At 45.7% G+C, this 18,125-nt stretch overlaps 1 protein-coding gene across 2 annotated transcripts in view; it reads right to left on the bottom strand.

The window, feature by feature from the left end:
• The window catches only part of GLS (glutaminase), a 66,443-nt gene that overhangs the window by 3,276 nt on the left and 45,042 nt on the right, over positions 1-18,125 (bottom strand). For both annotated transcript variants that reach the window (XM_040604366.1, XM_040604365.1), the window contains 3 exons: positions 1,586-1,647; positions 563-639; positions 331-394 (listed from right to left, as the gene is read on the bottom strand). In XM_040604366.1, coding sequence (XP_040460300.1) covers positions 331-394; positions 563-639; positions 1,586-1,647 — 203 coding nt within the window. The remainder of the gene's footprint in view (positions 1-330; positions 395-562; positions 640-1,585; positions 1,648-18,125) is intronic.

The following is an 18,125-nucleotide window of genomic DNA, read 5'->3' as shown; positions in this document are numbered from 1 at the left end:
TACAAGAAGGAGCAGAGCACGGCCAACATCAGCACCCACGTACAGAGCCCAATGCACCGACAACCCGGTTCTTCCCACGCGGCGCTAACCGTTCAGCCAGTTCTGGAACCGTGAAAATACTTTGGAAGCCGAACTGTGAGCACAACCTCTGCTTTTAACGTTTTTTTTGTTCCTGCTGGCTCTGCAGAACCTACAGAGCAGTGGTAGGGTCCCGTCCCTTCTGCTCCCCTGCACCGGCTCAGTAGGTTCCCGGCTCATTTGCCCGGCACCGCTCCTCACGGGGGCACGGAGATGCTCCTGGGGCTCCAAACCGGCAATAAAGCCACTCACCTGTCTTTGGGGAACGGATTCACCTTGCACGCTTCCAGCAGAAATTTAACAACATCCACATGACCTGTAAGACAAGGAAGGAGGCTTGTGAGTGTATATATGTGTATGTATCTCCATGTATATACATACGAAGTTTCAAAAAGCAGGTGATGCCACCTACGGTGAGCGAAGGCACCCTAAGGAAAGCCGGCCACCACCGACAGCCAGCGGATCACCTGTGAGGAGGCATTACCTTCTGCAGCTGCCACATGCAGGGCTGTTCGTGAGTCATAGTCTCTTTGTTCCATATCCATTCCTGACAGAGCAAATCTGAATAAATATAAATAAATATTAAAATATCGCAGAGGAAAGTCGTACGTAATTACAACAAGTTACCAAACTAGCAGGGAACATCACCCCTATGCTGAAACGTCTGCTGCAAGAGGGTCTTGTACCCTCGGTTGCAACAAAAGGGGCCCCTACGGCTTTGGCTTTAAAAAACAAGGTAGGGGCTTAATTGTCTTTCTGCTTTCCAGTTGTCGTATGGAAGAATAAAATGTCTGCAGGAAATGTAACAGTTAAAGTATCTGATCTAATAATCTAACACGGACAAGCTAAGTCATATAAGGCAAAGTGATTTTATGCCAGCTGAGGACATCCAGGGAGGACTACCACGTCTGAAAATCCCCAACAGTGTTAAGCTGTTGGCAGTTCTTTCAGCACACTACCGTGCCCGGGGACAGCAGAGCTGAACTACACACATTTTTCCACCTACTAATGATAGTCACATATATTCTAGCCAAATTTACACACTTATTTAGGATCTCTTACCATTATTACTTTAAATGTTGCCAGACTCTATGCCAGATTTCAAAAGCAAAGCTAGATTTCCTAACCCCTCCAACAAGAACGCGCATTTTCCAGCCTGAATTCTTGTGGCAGTTTCAGAATTGAATTATAAATCAGGTGAGAGTACAGCTGGGATTTTTGGCTGTCACTATAAAAAAAAGCTGGTTGAGGAAACATCTTTAGACCATCCAAAGCGATGGAAAACAAAGGGGCTGCGGGATAGTGTGAGGGTACCTTTTTGGTAGTTAGGGTTGGGGGGGGGGGGGGGACACTGGTCAGTTGGTTGGGTTTGGGGTGACTATTCCATCCCCCGGCAGCTCGGATGTCCCCGACATGGACACAGCACATGTGCGCATCCCTATGGAACCAGCAACCGCGGGTACCAAACAAGCAGCATCCCCATTCCCAGCCCCGCACGGATTTTTACCTCCGGAGTGCAGATACATCCCCCGTGTAAGCAGCAAACAGCAGATTTATCACAGACTTCACCTGCAAAGAGAGATGAAGACCAGTTTATTGAGCTTCTTTCCACCAAAAGAAAACAAAACGTAACCCCAGAAAAGCCCAGCATGACCAGTTGGTCCAGTGCTTCGGGACCAGCTGATTTTACCCCCTCCCTGGTGACACTTTGCAGAACAGTGTAAAAATGAGAGAACTCGTTCCAGCTTGCGTTGCTACTGGCACTTTTAGGTCTGTCTTTCCAAGGTGGAAGTTGTAAGGACAAGTAAAGGAACGACAAAACACGCATTTCTACTCTCCTGTGGGTAAAAAATACGAGCTTTGCTGTATTGACAAACGGTATTTCTCTCTTTGATGCTTTGTAATGCAATAGCCAGGATCACTGGGCAATCGCTTTGCAAAATTCATCAACACCTCATAACAAACTCATTCCAGAATTTTAATTTTTTTTTAATTAAACAGAGCAGACTCCTAATGCTAGGAGAAATCTATGTTAGCGGAAATGAAGAAATGGCACCGGTTTTGCTTTGTATACATATTTTGCTTGCATACTTCTAATAGAAGGGCTTTCTTTGAATAAATATTTTTAAGCAATTCTATCACATAATGAGCTGCCACAAGAAAAACAAGGTTTCAAGGCAGACAAAAGCAGGATCGTTTTAGATTGAATAAAGTCTCAGACAAGTAGTGCTTTTCTCAGCTACATTAATTATGCTAATAAGAAACAACACTGTTAGGTTACACCAGCCTTGTCCCATGCACATTTTTAACACATTCTGGCTATAAAAACTCTACAAGTTTTAACTAGAGCCAAAACTGACAGGATAGATGGTTTTAAACATCCCACATCAGCTTCTTTCATGAACTGATATAGTCACTTCTAGGCAGCATTTCACAGAAATTTCCAGTGCGTTTTCTAAATGCCGTGCTACTGTTTTGAGTCCACAAAGTCCTGTCACTGCTACCAGCCAGGTAACAGAGGTAAAGGAGAAAACTGATGCTGCACTGACCTTCTAGAACAAGGAGGAGAAACAAATTTTTTTTAAAAAAAAACACCACCAAAAATAACCCCCACCAAAATCACAAGCAAGTCTCCCACAGATTTCTGCAAAAACACTGGTGTGTTTGCACAGGGCCACAGCCGAGCCAACATCTGCGCCTCTTACAAACCCAAGCAGCAGAATTGCTTGTTATTTTTTACACCTCAGATATGTGCTGACGCAAAGAGGGGCCGAAGCCAAAGGGGATGGAGGCAGAAAGGCCGGATGGAAATAGCAAGGGGAAACAGAGCCCCTCACCTCGCTCCGGTGCCCACGAACTCCTGCAGCTCCTTTTGGGTTCACACAAGGATGCTCGTGTGGCTCCCCCCGCCTCGTGCCGCGGGGTGAGACCTGCAGGTCTCCGTCCCTCCCCAGGGGCTCAGCACTCAGCACCCACCCCGAGGCACCCGGGTCCCCCTTCAACCGCCCCAAACCTCCCTTCCTTTCCCAGACCCTCCTCAAAAGCACTATGGAGGGCAGGGCTGCTCCCCACCGAGGGGGGTGGGGGTGGTGTGTTTAAAGCTTGTATGGAAAAGGAAAAAAAAAGAAAAGGTGGGGGAAAGAGAAGGAGGAAAAAGAAAAGGTGGGGCAAAGAGAAGGAGGAAAAAGAAAAGGTGGCAGAGGGAAAAAAAAAAGAAAACCCCATCACAAATCGACCCAGAACACCACAGGACATCAGCATGGGCTTTGCTGGGACACCAAGCTGGCCACCCCTGGCTGAGCCCACCCCCTACAGCCCTCCTGCCCCCCACAGTGGGGCTGCCTTCTCCCCTGCCCCTGCTCCGGTGCAGAAGCGAGGGGGCCGGGGTCCCTCAGCACCCCGCAGGGACGCCGCGTCTCCTCGCTCCAGCCCCAGCGCAGAGCCCTGCGTCGCCCAGCGAGCACCCACAGCACTCCCGTGAGGCTCTCGACACAAAACATCCCGGTCACACCAACCCATGGCGTCCTGCAAGAACACACACGTGTTTTAAATACAGCCTGCAGCCCGGCACCTACTAACACAGGCACGGAAGGGGAATTGGGCTTGATCATCTCTAAATTTCTGAAGATGCTCCAGGAGCCTTCCTCGCTGGGAGAGGAGCCGTACGCTGCTGGCGCCCTGCGGGCAGACCGGGCAGCGTGGGAGGCTCGCAGGGCATCCCAGGCCAGCAGGTGCCCAGCACCCCGCCTCTGCAGGAGCCAGGATGAGCAAAAGACGTTCTGTCTGTAACGAAAGCCATTTCATGTTGGCTGGGCTTCTTTATGGTTCTGGGAAATGCAAATGTCTATTAAAATATTTAAACGAAAATAACACACATTCCTTCCTTACAAAAAAACAACTTCCCAAGTGCGCCTCGGGCCAAGAATCCCTCTGGATTCAGCTGAACCTTTTGCTGAGAAGCCATTTTTCTATAACGATGTGACAAAATCTAATTTGGAGATTGCTGAGGCTTTCTAACACAATCTCTCGGGCCATGTCTCTCAGCAACCCGGGAGAGGTTACAGCCACTCCTGCCTTAAGATAAATAATGTAAAATCCAAGGTCGCACTATTATAACACCGAACTTCTTGACAAATCAAACCAAAAAGAAATACAAATCCAGACGAAAAGAAAAAATAAAACCACTGCTTGTTTAGTTCAGAAGGAGGAAATACAACTGCTCTCTGTACAACAGTAAAGGGAACGAGATACAAAAAGCAGGAGACAAACAAGTTTAGCACAATTATTAGCAGAATAATTATCCAGAACTGGTCAGGAATGAACTCAAGGTGAAAAAAGCTGCATGTAACATTCAGAGCTGAAACAACCCCTGCAGGGCTACCTGCCCCCACTTCAAGTGAGACTTTAATGATTTTATGGAAGAATGAGGTTGGATTTGCAAGCAACAAAATACACCGACTCTGTAACTGCCCCCTACTCTACCAGCAGCATAGCCCAGGCCAAAAAAATGAACACGTTTTATAAGGTAAGAAGCAAAATTGCTCAAAAGGCATCCCTAAACAAAGATGGGCATAAAAAGTGAATTCAAGAATAAAATTTGAAAATCTGCAAATACAAAATACATTTCAAATTCAAGGCAAGGAGACATTTTCCACAAGCGCCTTCTCAAAAAAACCTTAGTTTTCAAGGGAATATTAATCTAAGTAGCACAAGGCAGCTTCATGTAAAAGGTTATCATTGACACTCAGAAAAAGTTATTAGGCGAAAATGACTTGCTGACAGCAGCTCTGCATCTGCACATTTCAAATTCAAAGTAAGAATACACAGTTTCCACGAGCATCTTCTTGAACATCCCTTAGTTTTCAAGAGAATATTAACCTAAGCAGCATGTGTATGTGTATATATATATATATATATATATATATAAAAACTGTCATGTAAGAGGTTATCTGCATTGAGAAAAAGTTATTAAGTGAAAATAACTTGCTGCCAGGATCTGCACAGAATCTCACTGAGGCTGCCATGAAGTCAAGCACAATCAAGACTTCAAAAACGCACGGAAAAATTCTCTACCCCCAACGCACAGCTCACTCGCCTGAAATAACAGGTCTGTTGCCAAAATCAAGAGCCCAAGAAACTCTGAAGTGGGAGCTGCAAACATGATTGCGGGGTTTGTAACTGTAGAGGAGAGAGGGAAAAAACAAACAAACAAAAAAAAAAGGCGCAGACGACAGCTGAGCTGCACCCATTCACACTAAGTAGGGCACGAGGGACCAGGCAACTGATTTAGGTGCTCAGAGCCTTTGTCAGCGGGTTTCTCACCGAGCGGTACCTTCTACGTGCCACGGTCAGTGCTGGTGTTTCTGTTTACTGCGCTGATGACCACAATTTTTCCCTCATCTTCAGAAACAGAGAATCTACCTTCAACCCGACAGCCAGGAATTACCTTTTCCTAGCGCACACAGTTCCTTCGCTATGAGAACTTAGCAAAAGAAGGGATGGAGCCCTTGGCTATGGATGGACACACACACAGCTGTACCCCGCTATCAAACCCAGAGTGAAAGCTATTCCACCTCTGGTCAAACAGGAGATAAAAGCTGCACGTGCCGCCCCGCAGAACTGGGCAGCTCTGCTCATCACCCCAGACACGGGGAGCGCCGCTCGCTCAGCCGCGATGAAACCCGCTTTGTACAACACCTCACTGAGCGCTGGGCACCACCCTTGCTGCCCAGGTGGTAAAGGTTCCTCAGGAACACTCGTGTCACTCCACACTGAAGATCAGAAGCCCCAGACCACACACCTTTCATATTCACCTTCAGGTTAGGAGGTGTCAGAGGTCTCGGGCTCAGCGGGATGAAGCTACGATGGACCCAATCTAATGCCGGTAGCGGTCCTGCTTCACGTCAGAGGTGGCCAAATAACCACCTCCAGAGGTCCCTGCCAACTAACAGTCCTGGGAGTCTGGGGGTAAGAACGCCAGCAGCACCTGACAGAAAAACCAAGCCCGCTGCTGCTGCAGAACCACACCGAGGTCCAGTGAAAGGGCAGAAACGCTCCAGTTCAGAGCGGCGGGAGGTCACGCGGCTGCGGCAGACAGTTCAGATAAACACTGGGGGCCAAAAGGAAAAAAAAAAAAAATTTAAATAGGAAAAAACCATCAATCCAAAACCCCAGAGCACAAACCGAGTGAGACACAGCACTGACAGTTAAAGGAAAACCGAGTGTAAAAGCGACACCTAGTCCAAAGCTTTCACACGGCAGTTATTTTAAGCATCTTCTGATTGTGCTGCAAGTTCCAGAGAAGTCTCCTTCAAGCGGCAGGATTCAGATGCGAAGCCAACTGCATGTGAACGGAGGAAGCGCAGCAACAAGCACGGGCTGTCCCAGCCCTCCAGGGAGCCCAGCGCACAGCACGCACTCCCCAGCGTCCCCTCTCTGCCTGCAAACACGCTCTCAAAGTAGGTGAGAAGCAAGACATGGTGGGGTTTGGTTTATTTTTCAATTTCTCAGTGTACCCACCTGAAAAACCTAATGAAAAAAAAAATCAGTTTTAACTTCAGTATTAATACACTGAAGTTAACTCACGGCGAGTGAAATTTCAACACATGGATAACTGATCGGAAAGGCTGGGCTGGTACGTGGAACAGCCTTGGTGGAGCAGTCCTAACAAAACAGTCCTTCCTAGCTGAGCTCCGCACCCAAATCCAGCCCACACGAGCAGAGTTTAATTTAAATAGTCTTAGTCTCATGATGGCTAATAGCAAATCCCCATATAAGGCTGAGATGAGAATCACTTCCCCCAACACAGACCAGTTTAGAGGACTTCTTCCTTTTTAACGAAGAACAGCAGCCCACGGATCACGGCCAGCTCTAACGCTATCAGCGGAAGATCTCTCCAACCACCTTACAGAGCACAAGGCGCTACCGTTATTGGCGCTTAGCTGGGAAACTGAGGCCCAAGGGATGGAAACAAACTGATCTGGCAAGCAAAGAGTGTCCTGGCTCACGCGCTTCAGCGTTACAGGACAACAACCAAACCTGGAGCAGGAGCCGACCCCAGGCAGCCGTGCCCGGACAGCTGGCATGGCCCGACTGCGGCACAGAAGGGGAGCTCTGCTCCGTACTCCACTTGGGTCAGGAGAGACAAGCCAAACAGCTGTGCATGAAAAGGAAACAAATCCTCTAGGAAAAAAAAATTAATTTAGCTCAGAGCTGGATTAATTCCATGAGCAGCTCTTAGCTAGAAAGGTCACTGAATCTGGATTTTCATTTCTGACTGTGCCCTGCTTCCCGAAAGCACTCCCCCGCCTTTAATTTCTTTGAAACCATTACAGAATTTACAGTCTAAAGACATGTTACTTCCAACTTCACTGTTTCTCCAGGTGGCAGAGGAACACAGTCAAGCCCAATAGTTTAAAACGGTGCTGCTAAAGGCAATACAAATGAGGATGCTCCCCCCAAACCCCCTCATCTTTCCAGGGCTCTTTACATCACATTCAGGGACAATGCCGCAGGTTAGCCTTCAAAAGATGCCCAAAATATTAGGGGGAAAAAGGTTGTTTGAATGCATGCTGTTTCTCAAGAACTTTGCCATACCTGCACTTCACTAGGCACCAGGCCCGGCGTGCGGGCAGGAGACGCTCAAATACAAGGGGCAGGGGGGTGAAGAGCGAGCGGCACTAGCTGAAAAACACAGGCCACCACGCACCTCTCGCGTTTCATTTTTTGTTTCATTCATTCCTTTTGGGAGTCCTCCCCACTTCGCCAACCAGCTTTAAGAACTGAGCTTTAAACGATCCCCTGCGCAGCACAGAGGCGCAGCGACAGACCGGGACCTAAACGTCAGCTCTTGCAGCTCAGGACTTCCCTAATGACAGGCAACCGTCACAGCGACGCCAGGTCCTGAGGCACGGGGATCTCCGAGCGGGTCCAAGACCCTCGGTGCACGGTACCCCATCACCCGACTGACTGACAGACGCTCCCAGCCATAGGAGAGCTGTCCTGAGATGGGAATGAAGCTCTGCAGCTCTTCACCAGTGCAGAACACACCAGAATAAAGAGCAGCCCGGCTTGCCTGGAAGCGTCTCTGAGGCTCAGCTCTCCAGACCGCTAAAACCTACCAACGCTGCAGCACAGTTAATCTGCGTTTACGACACCTTGGCCATCGTCCTTTGGCACCTGCAGCAAGAACCGCGGCTGTGGCGGCACCGCTTCCCTGTTTATACCAGAAGTCTGACGGGTGTTGTTTCAGAACGGTGGATCCTGGCAGCACATCGTTACGAGCAGGAGAAAGGCAGGAGCACAAAGCGCACGGTGATCAGTTCCTCTTTGCACAGCCCTTGCTCGCCCCACCAAAAGCCACCGCTGCTCGGCAGCTGGGTGACACCGACAGACCGGCCACATGAGCAAAGGTCCTGCTGGCCAAGAGACGCGGTGCCCTGAGGCCGCAGCCGCTGCCCGGCCAGCCCCGCTTCCGCACCCATTGTCAACGGCGCACGGCGGCACTAAGCCGGCTCAGCGCTGGATTAACTCCGGCAGGCAAAAAATAGAGTTTTAAGCTGTTTAAGGTGAGCGAGTCCCTAGCGAACAAGGATTAATGTTTCATACCGGGAAGAGACAGGCTACTCTGAACTCTCCCTGTTCTCCTGACCTCTACAAATGACCAACTACTCATGAGTAAGGCAGGAGCAAAGAGTTTACGTGCGCCAAGAGGGACTGCGCAAAGTAACAGAACTCCACATTCAACAGAAATTCAACTTCGCAGTGACAGTTCTGCTGCTTTTCCGAAAGCCGATTCCCCGATGAGGGTCACCGAGTACGAAGCAAGAAGCGATCATTCCTCCCGCACTCCAGAACAACGACGCTCATTTTATCAATGGAAAATCATGCCTGAAATCTAAGATGCTGATATAAATTCTGAAACAGCAGCGGTGACCTATAAAAACCAGAAAAAGTAAATCTAGAGTTGTTAGATTTAAAAATAAAAGTTAGATAAAAAGAAGTTAAACAGTTTAGTCATCCGGGTTTTAGGCATTAACTTGTAGCCCAACTACGCTGAAGCACAGCCTACAGATGAGTTTCATCACACATGTAAGGTTTCAAAATAAAACTGAAAAACAAAACAAAAAACCTCAAACCTGCTCAAAACGAATCCTGAAGCTTCAATGCTGAAATTAAACCTAGAATGCAAATAGTCCCTAGAAGGACGAAAATAACCCAGGGATGAATCCCAGAGAGGAATGCAGGTATCTGCATGTTCAGACACTAGACAGGAACACTTATATTTTAAAAATGATCATTTTTTGTATTTAGAAATAACTTGCATTAAACTGGAGTCTGCTCTCCGGGGTCCACTGACAAAGCTAGTGTTGGAAAAAATAATTTAAAAAAATATCACTATTCAAGTCTAAAAGAGACAGCCACACTCATCCTTTAAAATACCACACCTCAACAGGAAGCTAAGCTGTACTCTGTAGGGAAAGAAATCTCAGTCGTAAGTATCTTTGCAACTGAGCCTCTGCTTAGTTTCCCATGAGATACAGTGAAAGTTATTACCTACAGGGAAGAAAAATATTTACTATTAAAAACCATAAACAAATACCCAATGTATCACTCCGTCCTCCCACTGAAGCTTCCTGCAGCTTTTAAAACTGCTGGGTGTCAGTCTGGCACAAACAGATGCGACACCGGGCGCACCTGAAGGATGGGAGCCGGCACTGCGATGCCAGGGTGGCCATGGCACCCTCCAGCGCTGACGCCCGCCCTACCCGCGCCAGCAGCCCGCCGGGGTTTGCTCGCCCAGCCCCACGCCGGCGTCGGTGAGGACCAGCTCCGCAGCAGCCGCAGGGCTCGCCTGGCCAGGTTCTGCCCCGGAGCGTTCCTAGGGACGGACAGCCTGGGGAGGAACCCCAAGCAGCCTCTGGGTTAAGCCACGACGTTACCTTGTTCTACAGAAAACTAGCAAGTTACATAAGAAAACGTAATTTCTTTAAATAACTTTGAGGCATGCAAAAATATGTCTTTGGGCTTGAGTAAGAGTGATCAACAGATCACACCTACCTCTACGGCCACCAAATGCAACTGCCTCTGACGGAGGCTCTTCCCCCAACTTTAAATGAACACAAGGCTCACGAGAAGTTTATAAAGCTAGAATTTCCTGGAAAACTCTTTGTTCCCATTGTACTATAAATAATTAAAGGATACACTTACACACATTTGTATATTATCCATTATCCATATATATATATATATATATACACACGCACTGAAATATTTGAAAGCCCAAACAAGGCTAGCTGCCTCCGTAACACTTTCACTTCCTCAGGACTTTTTCCCACACCTTTTTATCCTATTTTCTGCATTACTAATCCTCGTTTCCTCATGTAATTTGGGGAAAGCACAGAAACAACTGTAGAATCTGCAAATATTTGCTCTGTTGTGTTTTGAAACTAACACAGAAACAAGATTTGGTGAATATTCTGCACACACACACACACACACAGAGTCCATTTTCTAATGCATCAACCAGCAATTTCTTTTCCTCTAGATGGTGCAAGCTCCTCTCTGCAGCACAGGACAGAGGATGATCCCCAGCTCCTGCAGCTCCACGAGCTGCGGGTGCAGCATTTATTTTTGGAGTCAAAACTGCAACAGCAACTTTCAAAGCTGCTACCATGGAGTCTATTTTTGGAGTCTCCCTGGTGGAATTAACTTGAAATGCTGCTTGCACAGCGATTATTCACATAGCTTGCGCCGGCGGCGGAAAACTAACAGCCTCACAAAACACTTGTTTGTTCTTCGGTAACTGGCCACGCCGTTTTCGGCAGCCACGTCCAAACACGATCCCTGTGTACACCGAAAGCTTCTCCTCCCATGACTTACGTCTAGCCTGCAGCCACACACGAGGCTGTGTTTCCATGTGTACGTACCCCAAGCTGCTTTAAGCCAACTGTACGGCTCTAGCTGCAAAAACCTACGGCAAGCCAGCCAGCCAGCCCTTCACCCAGCGCCACGGAAGAGCTGCTCCATCTCCCCTCTGCTCTATCAGCTGCTAACAGGGTACTAACAGCTTCCGTCTGGAATCACTTAGGTGTGTTACCTGTGTTTAGGACTGCCACAAAGACCCGTGCCAGCGCTCCAGAGCCTACACACAGACCCTTCCTGCATCTGCATAGTTGAGCTGATCGCAGAGAAACACAAGGAATGCATTATTTTAGGTAATATTACTGCTTTTTTTCCTGTGAATTTATTAAATATTCCACAAAAATGTTGGATAATTTTTGACATTTAAAGGGGGTTTTGACCTTTAAATTATTGATCCAACTACCAATCAGGATGGCAGCCGTCAGCAGCTGCTCCGAGCAGCTAGGTAGGCTTTGGGAGACAAACCGCTGCTCAGTTAGCAGTCTGCTAGTAAATCTGTGGGGGAGAATTTCAGCGCCAGACTGTGCTTCAGGCACAGGGGAGGGAAGGTGGGAAAAGTCACGAGACTGGTGTTACTGTTTGCTAACAAACAGAACAATTCAGCAGAAAAATTATGTCAGCCTGAGATATTTTTTTTTTTAATTTGCGTATCCAGCTGGACAAAAATCACAGTAGGATTTTATGTTTTGTTACAATTTAACTCTCAAAATGGTTTCAAATCCAAATTCAATCTTTTAAAATAAAAGCTGGTCATTTTCTTCTTCTGACTTCCTACGTTTTTTAATTGGCTGGTACATACAGCCCATGGTAAAAAAGCTACATTCTATGATCCTAAAAGCATCCAACATCTTTAACATTTAACGTTTAACATCTGAGAACAGAGCAAGGCGTTTTGACTAGGTTCGGATCGGACACAGGAGCACTAATGTACACACAAGCCGGTACTGGTAGCTCCGTCTTGGTATTTGTACAGGAGCTTGTACGTGTAGCTGAGTATAAGAAACATTTCATTAAACCAAATACATACACTGACGATTTCTCTTGAAATCAGGAAAAAAAAATAAAAAAAACATAACCCCCGTCCTTCAGCCTGAGAAGAACTGTCGAGCTCCTTTACTGGAAGGCTTATAGGCTGAAGTGGCCAAAGGCAAGGGCAGCCCTCCTGGAGGTGAAGGTTGAGCAGAGATGGTTTCCCTCTCCGCCCCTCCTCATCCACCAGTTTACAACTGATTTCTACTATTCGTATTTCCCTCATTCAAACCTTTTACAGATAGCTCAAAACGTCTGAAGTACTAGATTATGCCACCCAAAACTGCAAATAATTAAGAGTATCGATACCACATTTTACAGCAAACTGAGTTTCTTTGCCCATCTCCGCCTCAGGTCCTACTTTCACCAGAATGCTCTAAGTTAACCTAGCTATTTAAGAGCATCTAAAAATGATACTTGTTACAAACTAGCACAAGACCATAACTGCTTGGCCATCTTTTCTGGTCTGTCATGGTACAGACCAAAATTTCCGGAAAATGCTACAAGCCTAACGAGGACGCAGGAAGCAGTAATGGGGAACAGAAGGTTCTTTCTCTTCTGATCAGGTGTGGCCCATGAAAGCCAGACTCAACCAGAATAATTCAGCTCTTATTCATAACACGGCCATCAAGTGGACACAAATTTCCAGAAAAGAGTGTCTCTCACCGGTATTCCTCAAATCAGCATCTCTCTACCTGTGAAAGGGCTAATTAATCTTAAATACTAACAGGCAGGAGGTGCAAGCTCTTCAAGGAGTCAAAAAAATATCCTTTAACTCATGGAAAAAAGCAGGAGTTGCAGACGGGTCTTGAGCTCAGTTCTACAAGTAGCTCAGCCACTACATGCTCAGAGATTATTACATTTAATTCTTCTGATTTTTAAATGATAAATGAGAATTAGGAACTTGTAAGTGAGATTTACGATACTATACATTTCCAGTATAGGTCTTACATCAATAAGCAGTAAGTCTACTTTGTACTATGTTCGGGCTTTGCTCAGGTGCCTGAAAGACAGTAACACAGTCAGGCACCGACTGAACTGTCCCTGGAGATGGCAAGCTACAGGGGCAGAGATCTTATTTCATCACAACACACACTGTGAATCTGCAATGACTTAGTACTTACACTTCTGGCTACTGAGATTAATTCTAAAGCATTATTAAATGGATGCTGTTTAAATTATAGATAAGACTATTTAATTAAAATTAATTCAAGAGTTAAGTAATTAAGCAAAATGTTTACTAGATTAAGTGAAACATCTACTTACCTCCAGTGAGATTCTTTCAAATAGACCATGCCCATCTATGCCACTCCACTCCTGAGACGTGTAAACCCCACGGGGTAAGCCCAGGCTATTTTGCCCAGCCCTGTTTCTCAAATCCCACACTCCCACCACCGCCTCCCCCAAGGGAGGCAAAAGAATCAATCCTTCACCAATACTGACTCCAGAACTTGAGCTCCAGAGGTGGAGAGCGGGTCACACAAACCGAAGTTGAGTTGAATCCCTGCATACAAGCCTCTCCCCCAAGAATCGGGGCACTCAGGACGATTTTTACTGGAAAATATTACTAGTATCATAAGATAGTCCAGGGTGCATGGATGGGCCGGTTCCCTCCTTTCCTGTACCATCATTAGTGGCAGGGCACACTCAGCCTGACAGCAAGAAATCTGGGAAGAACAGCACATGATAGAAAGGGGAAAGATAAAACCTAACAGATAAAACCACTACTGAGCTGAACTGGTTCAAGGGGTATGCAGAAAAAACCCACACAAGTCAGAGCTCGAAATTCAGAGCCGTTGACCCCACCAGTATTACATTACAAGATCCCAGGAAGGAAATTCCTCCAGTTGGAAGACAATTCCTGCAAAAAGGCCTCAGGATTTTCTTACACACAACTATGGCACGTAACATTAAGAACAGGTCCTAGGATGGACACAGCCGATCTTGCCCCGTCACAGATGCCCCTGAACAACTCACAGATGATCCTAAATTTTTCAACACAGGAGGCCTTCAGCAACTCATGTGGAAGCTTCACCAGGGCTTAGATGACGCTGCAGTGACTGGGGAGCTTCCCTCCCTGCGCACGTGCACGCCTGCACAAACCGAGGAGTCTGGCAGAAGAGTAGCTAATCTCGAGAGCTGCTCCCTTACAGATGCCTTACCCTTTGCTTCATACCCGTGACCTTTGCTTTGGGAACGATTATGTTGATCTCAAAAGGTACAAATCCTGGGAAGAGAAGAGACGCTCGTGTACCAGAACTGCCTGACTAGACTACAATGAGCTTGGTCATGCTTGGTTCCACCAGCTTTTTCTGATTTCTTCTGGTATCAATGAATCAACATACCTCTTACTTTTGGAGACAACAGCATTAAGCGTATCACCGACAAAACTCCCAAAACATGAAGTAAAGATTCAAATCATCTTTAACTAGATTTAAGACCTAAAGTTGGTTAATTTCACATACATTTAACAAAACAAAAACCCAAAACCAACCAACCAAAACAAAACACAAAAAACCCACACACACCACCACAAACCCAAATCCCCCAAAAACCTTTCATGGGCATTGATAAGCTCATAAACTGTGCCAGCAAGCACCATTTTTGACGACCTAATGAAGAAAATTCAGTTAGTGAATCAGGCTGTTCCAGAGAACTGTGACTTACCAAGAGGGAGTAATAACAAAATCTAACCTGGCCCCTGTCCTGGTGGCAAAAGGTGTTACTGCTGGGTTGTTTGTCACAAATAGTACCACAAAGGAACAGAAAGCAGAGAATTTTAACAAAAATTTTACAAGATCAAGTGAAACATTTGAGGTTGAAAAGGCACAAAGACTTTCACCCTTCAAGTCTGAAGATGAAGGCCAAGCGAATTTCCAGTTTTAGGTGGTATGCATTTCCCATCGGTAGTTTGGGCAAAAATACTTGAATCTTGCTGCCATGTCCAAAGCATCAAAGTTATGGGGAAGAAAATGAAGGACCTTCTCTCAAAGGCTTTAACTGACTCTGTTGTCAAACTTTTGCAGCATTTCTTACCAGTAACGAAGTTTTGCCTGCAAGTTTGACCACAAGTTTCAAACCAGTAAAATAATAATTCTTGTAGTAAACTATTACAGGAATCTTAGGGTCATCACCATCTCATGATGCAGACTTTGGTAGTTTCTGTTCGGCCCTTTCATACGCTAATCCCTGCAAACACTTCTGCAACAAAAAGCGTACAGAAACCTTAACAAGGGGAATGAACACTGAGCAGTTGACTCTGGGTGCAGGAAAAAAACAAGAGCCTTTGAAGTAGTGGATACAGACATTACTAACACTGCAAGATTTGGGACCAAAGGACTGGGATCAACCACAGTCCCATGAATAAAGCAGAATGCTGATGGGCGCTTTACTGACGCTAGCTGTGTTAAGCAGACAGGACAAAAGAACGTCTGCCTTTTCAAGGACCTATTGACTACAACTGATACCCACACAACCGAGTAGAATAATGCTCCCGCTTCCCAGGCTGTAGGTACTTCACAAATTACGGACAACAGTTTCCTCTTAACTACAGGACTTGGAACTGGAATTCTTCCCAAAATAGAGGAGGATGTTCCCAAAGATGCTTACTGAAACTTTACTAGCAAGAGACTGACTACACCTTACAGGCTGAAAGCAGAATAGGGGAAATCTTACCAGAAAACTGCACTCTGCTCCTGTCGGGACAGTTGTTTCTAAGCTATTAGGAACGTGTTTCTATAAACCTCCTAATTTTTAGCCTACTTATTCAGGACCTGCTTTCCTTGCATTGGAAATATTTCTTAGCTTAAACAGATCTTGTGGCTCCATGGTTTTATCTCCATACCACGGGAACAGTCGTATTATTCCCCATCAGCCTTTGCTAGATGGGGCAAGTGTACTCAGCTGTTCAGCCTGCTTCCCCATGTCCTAAATCATAATTCTTGACCCTTTTCGGCAATGGCATAGGTGGCTTTTCTTTTCTTTTTTAAACATGTTTGATCAGAACAATTCATTCTCAGACCGAAATTACTAATTTTAATAATTATGGCAAGACAGCTAAAAGGTTGGAGAAGTTTAAAAGAGAAGCCCTTTAAAAGCAGCGTGAAATGCACCTCTCATACAGAAAGCCAAAGCTACATATATAACCAAAACCAGATCTAACAGGCCAAAAAAATTGATATGGAATGAGTAATTTCTAGGCAAACAATGAAGTTGCCTGCTTCAAGGAAAAAGCTGGACTAGTGAATGACATCAACAGGAAACAAGCAACATTATCTCTTCCTATCACCCCACTTGTGTTCTCCGTTTATTGTTTGATAAGAGCTCTGATCACAAGAGGTCCCAACAGTAACATGCTGTCCCTCAGCAAATAATATACTTCCACGTTTGCATTTAGCCTTTTACGCTTTAATAGAAAAATCAAGTGAATATGGCATTTTAAAGTCCTTAAATCACTTTATTTTCAGTGATATAATAAAAAAAAAATAATTTAGGATCCAGTAGGAAAATACAGCAGGAGGTGAAAACGTTTGTCATTGCTGACCAAAAGCTGTTTTTACCTCTGCCACTTCTAGGACTCCCTAAAGGCCAACAGGTTGCCACAGGACGGTAAGCTCATCATGCACAGTGAAAAGAGAAGAGTCCCCATCACAAGCTAAAGAAAGGGAAATTTCAGCTGGAGGTTAGGAAAAAAAAAAAAGTATATTTGATAAAAGCGGTAAAGCACAGGGACAGGTTACCCAGTAAGATTACTGAAACCCCATCCTTGGAGGTTTTCAACACCTGACCGGCCAAGTCCCTGAGCAACATGATCTAACCGATGTTAGATCCTGCTCCGAGCAGGAGGCTGGACCGACTGATCTCCACAGATCCTTTCCAAGCTATGCGACCCTATGGTTTCAATTCTTGGGTTGCTTACAGGCACTAGAACCTCCTGCACTTCATACAAAAGGGTTACGATGATCATCACCAGCCAAGTAAAACTGACCTGATTTAAGAAGGGATATAGTAAGGTGAGTTCCCATGTTACAGGCTGCACGAGATCTGTAGTAACACGTGCAAACTTCAAATTCTGCACACCAGCTGTTTGGCAGCTCAAGGGAAAAGCCTACTTAATGATAGCACTTAGCTATTAAAGAACTTTACAAAGAAAATAAGGTATTTGTTGACTGCATTACCAAAACAATTATTTCAATTTTTCAGAATATTCAGCAATATAAAAGTAAGAATCAGACTCATGCAATTTCACTGAAAAATCATGATGCCAACCAGATTAAACAGAAGCACGAATAGAGAGGACCAAAACCAAAAGTAGTCAGACTGTATTCCAAGTCTGACCAAGTAACTGTGAAATTCACATACACTGATCTCTAGCAGCAGTACTACCAACTGCCTGTAACTTACAAAATAACAGTGCTACCTAACTGGTAGCTGTAACCGATCAGCTAAAGGGCTCAGAGGACATCTGGAAAGATGCAGAGGACAGCTTTTGCCTTCTCCTGGTATCAGGAGAGCATGCAGAGGGCCCCACAGAAGGCACCAGCTACGTGCCAGCTAGGTCAAGAGCAGAGCAGAGCAGCAGCTAAACCAGGAAGCATTGCCTTAACAAGAGATGTGGTCCCCCACGTGCCTGCTGCATAAATGAAATACGTGGAAGTAAGGGCTGGCTGGAACATTTTTGACGGTAGAAAAGCATTCTAGAATTATTTTCTTTTCCGCTTGTCCTTCCTCCAACCCTGTTTCCTCATCAGCCTTAGTGCCGAGGTGTCAAAACGTCTATTATTCTCCCAACGTGTAAACATGCCTGTCTCTTCCTTCTTAAAAATCTCCACGGTCCAGTTAACTCTAACAGCCTCACTCTAGGTCACGCATCCACGTCAGCTTCATTACCTAAATTAAGTTCTGTTTAAACTACTTAAACTGGTGCAAAAACCCCAAGAAAACAAACCAAACCAAAAAAAACCAGCAAACTTCCCACCGGCACACTTGCCAGCCTAAAGTCTATTGTAAGGCTGCATTTAGTTAAACTGCAGCCTCAGATTAACACTACACAAGGCCTGCTATTGCACGTGCATTTTCAGAAGTAACTGAACTCT

Source organism: Falco naumanni, chromosome 8 (genome assembly GCF_017639655.2).
Source record: "Falco naumanni isolate bFalNau1 chromosome 8, bFalNau1.pat, whole genome shotgun sequence".
Lineage (NCBI taxonomy): Eukaryota > Metazoa > Chordata > Aves > Falconiformes > Falconidae > Falco > Falco naumanni.
The sequence above is the reverse complement of the archived record's forward strand: the minus strand, read 5'-3'. Positions and strand labels throughout refer to the sequence as shown.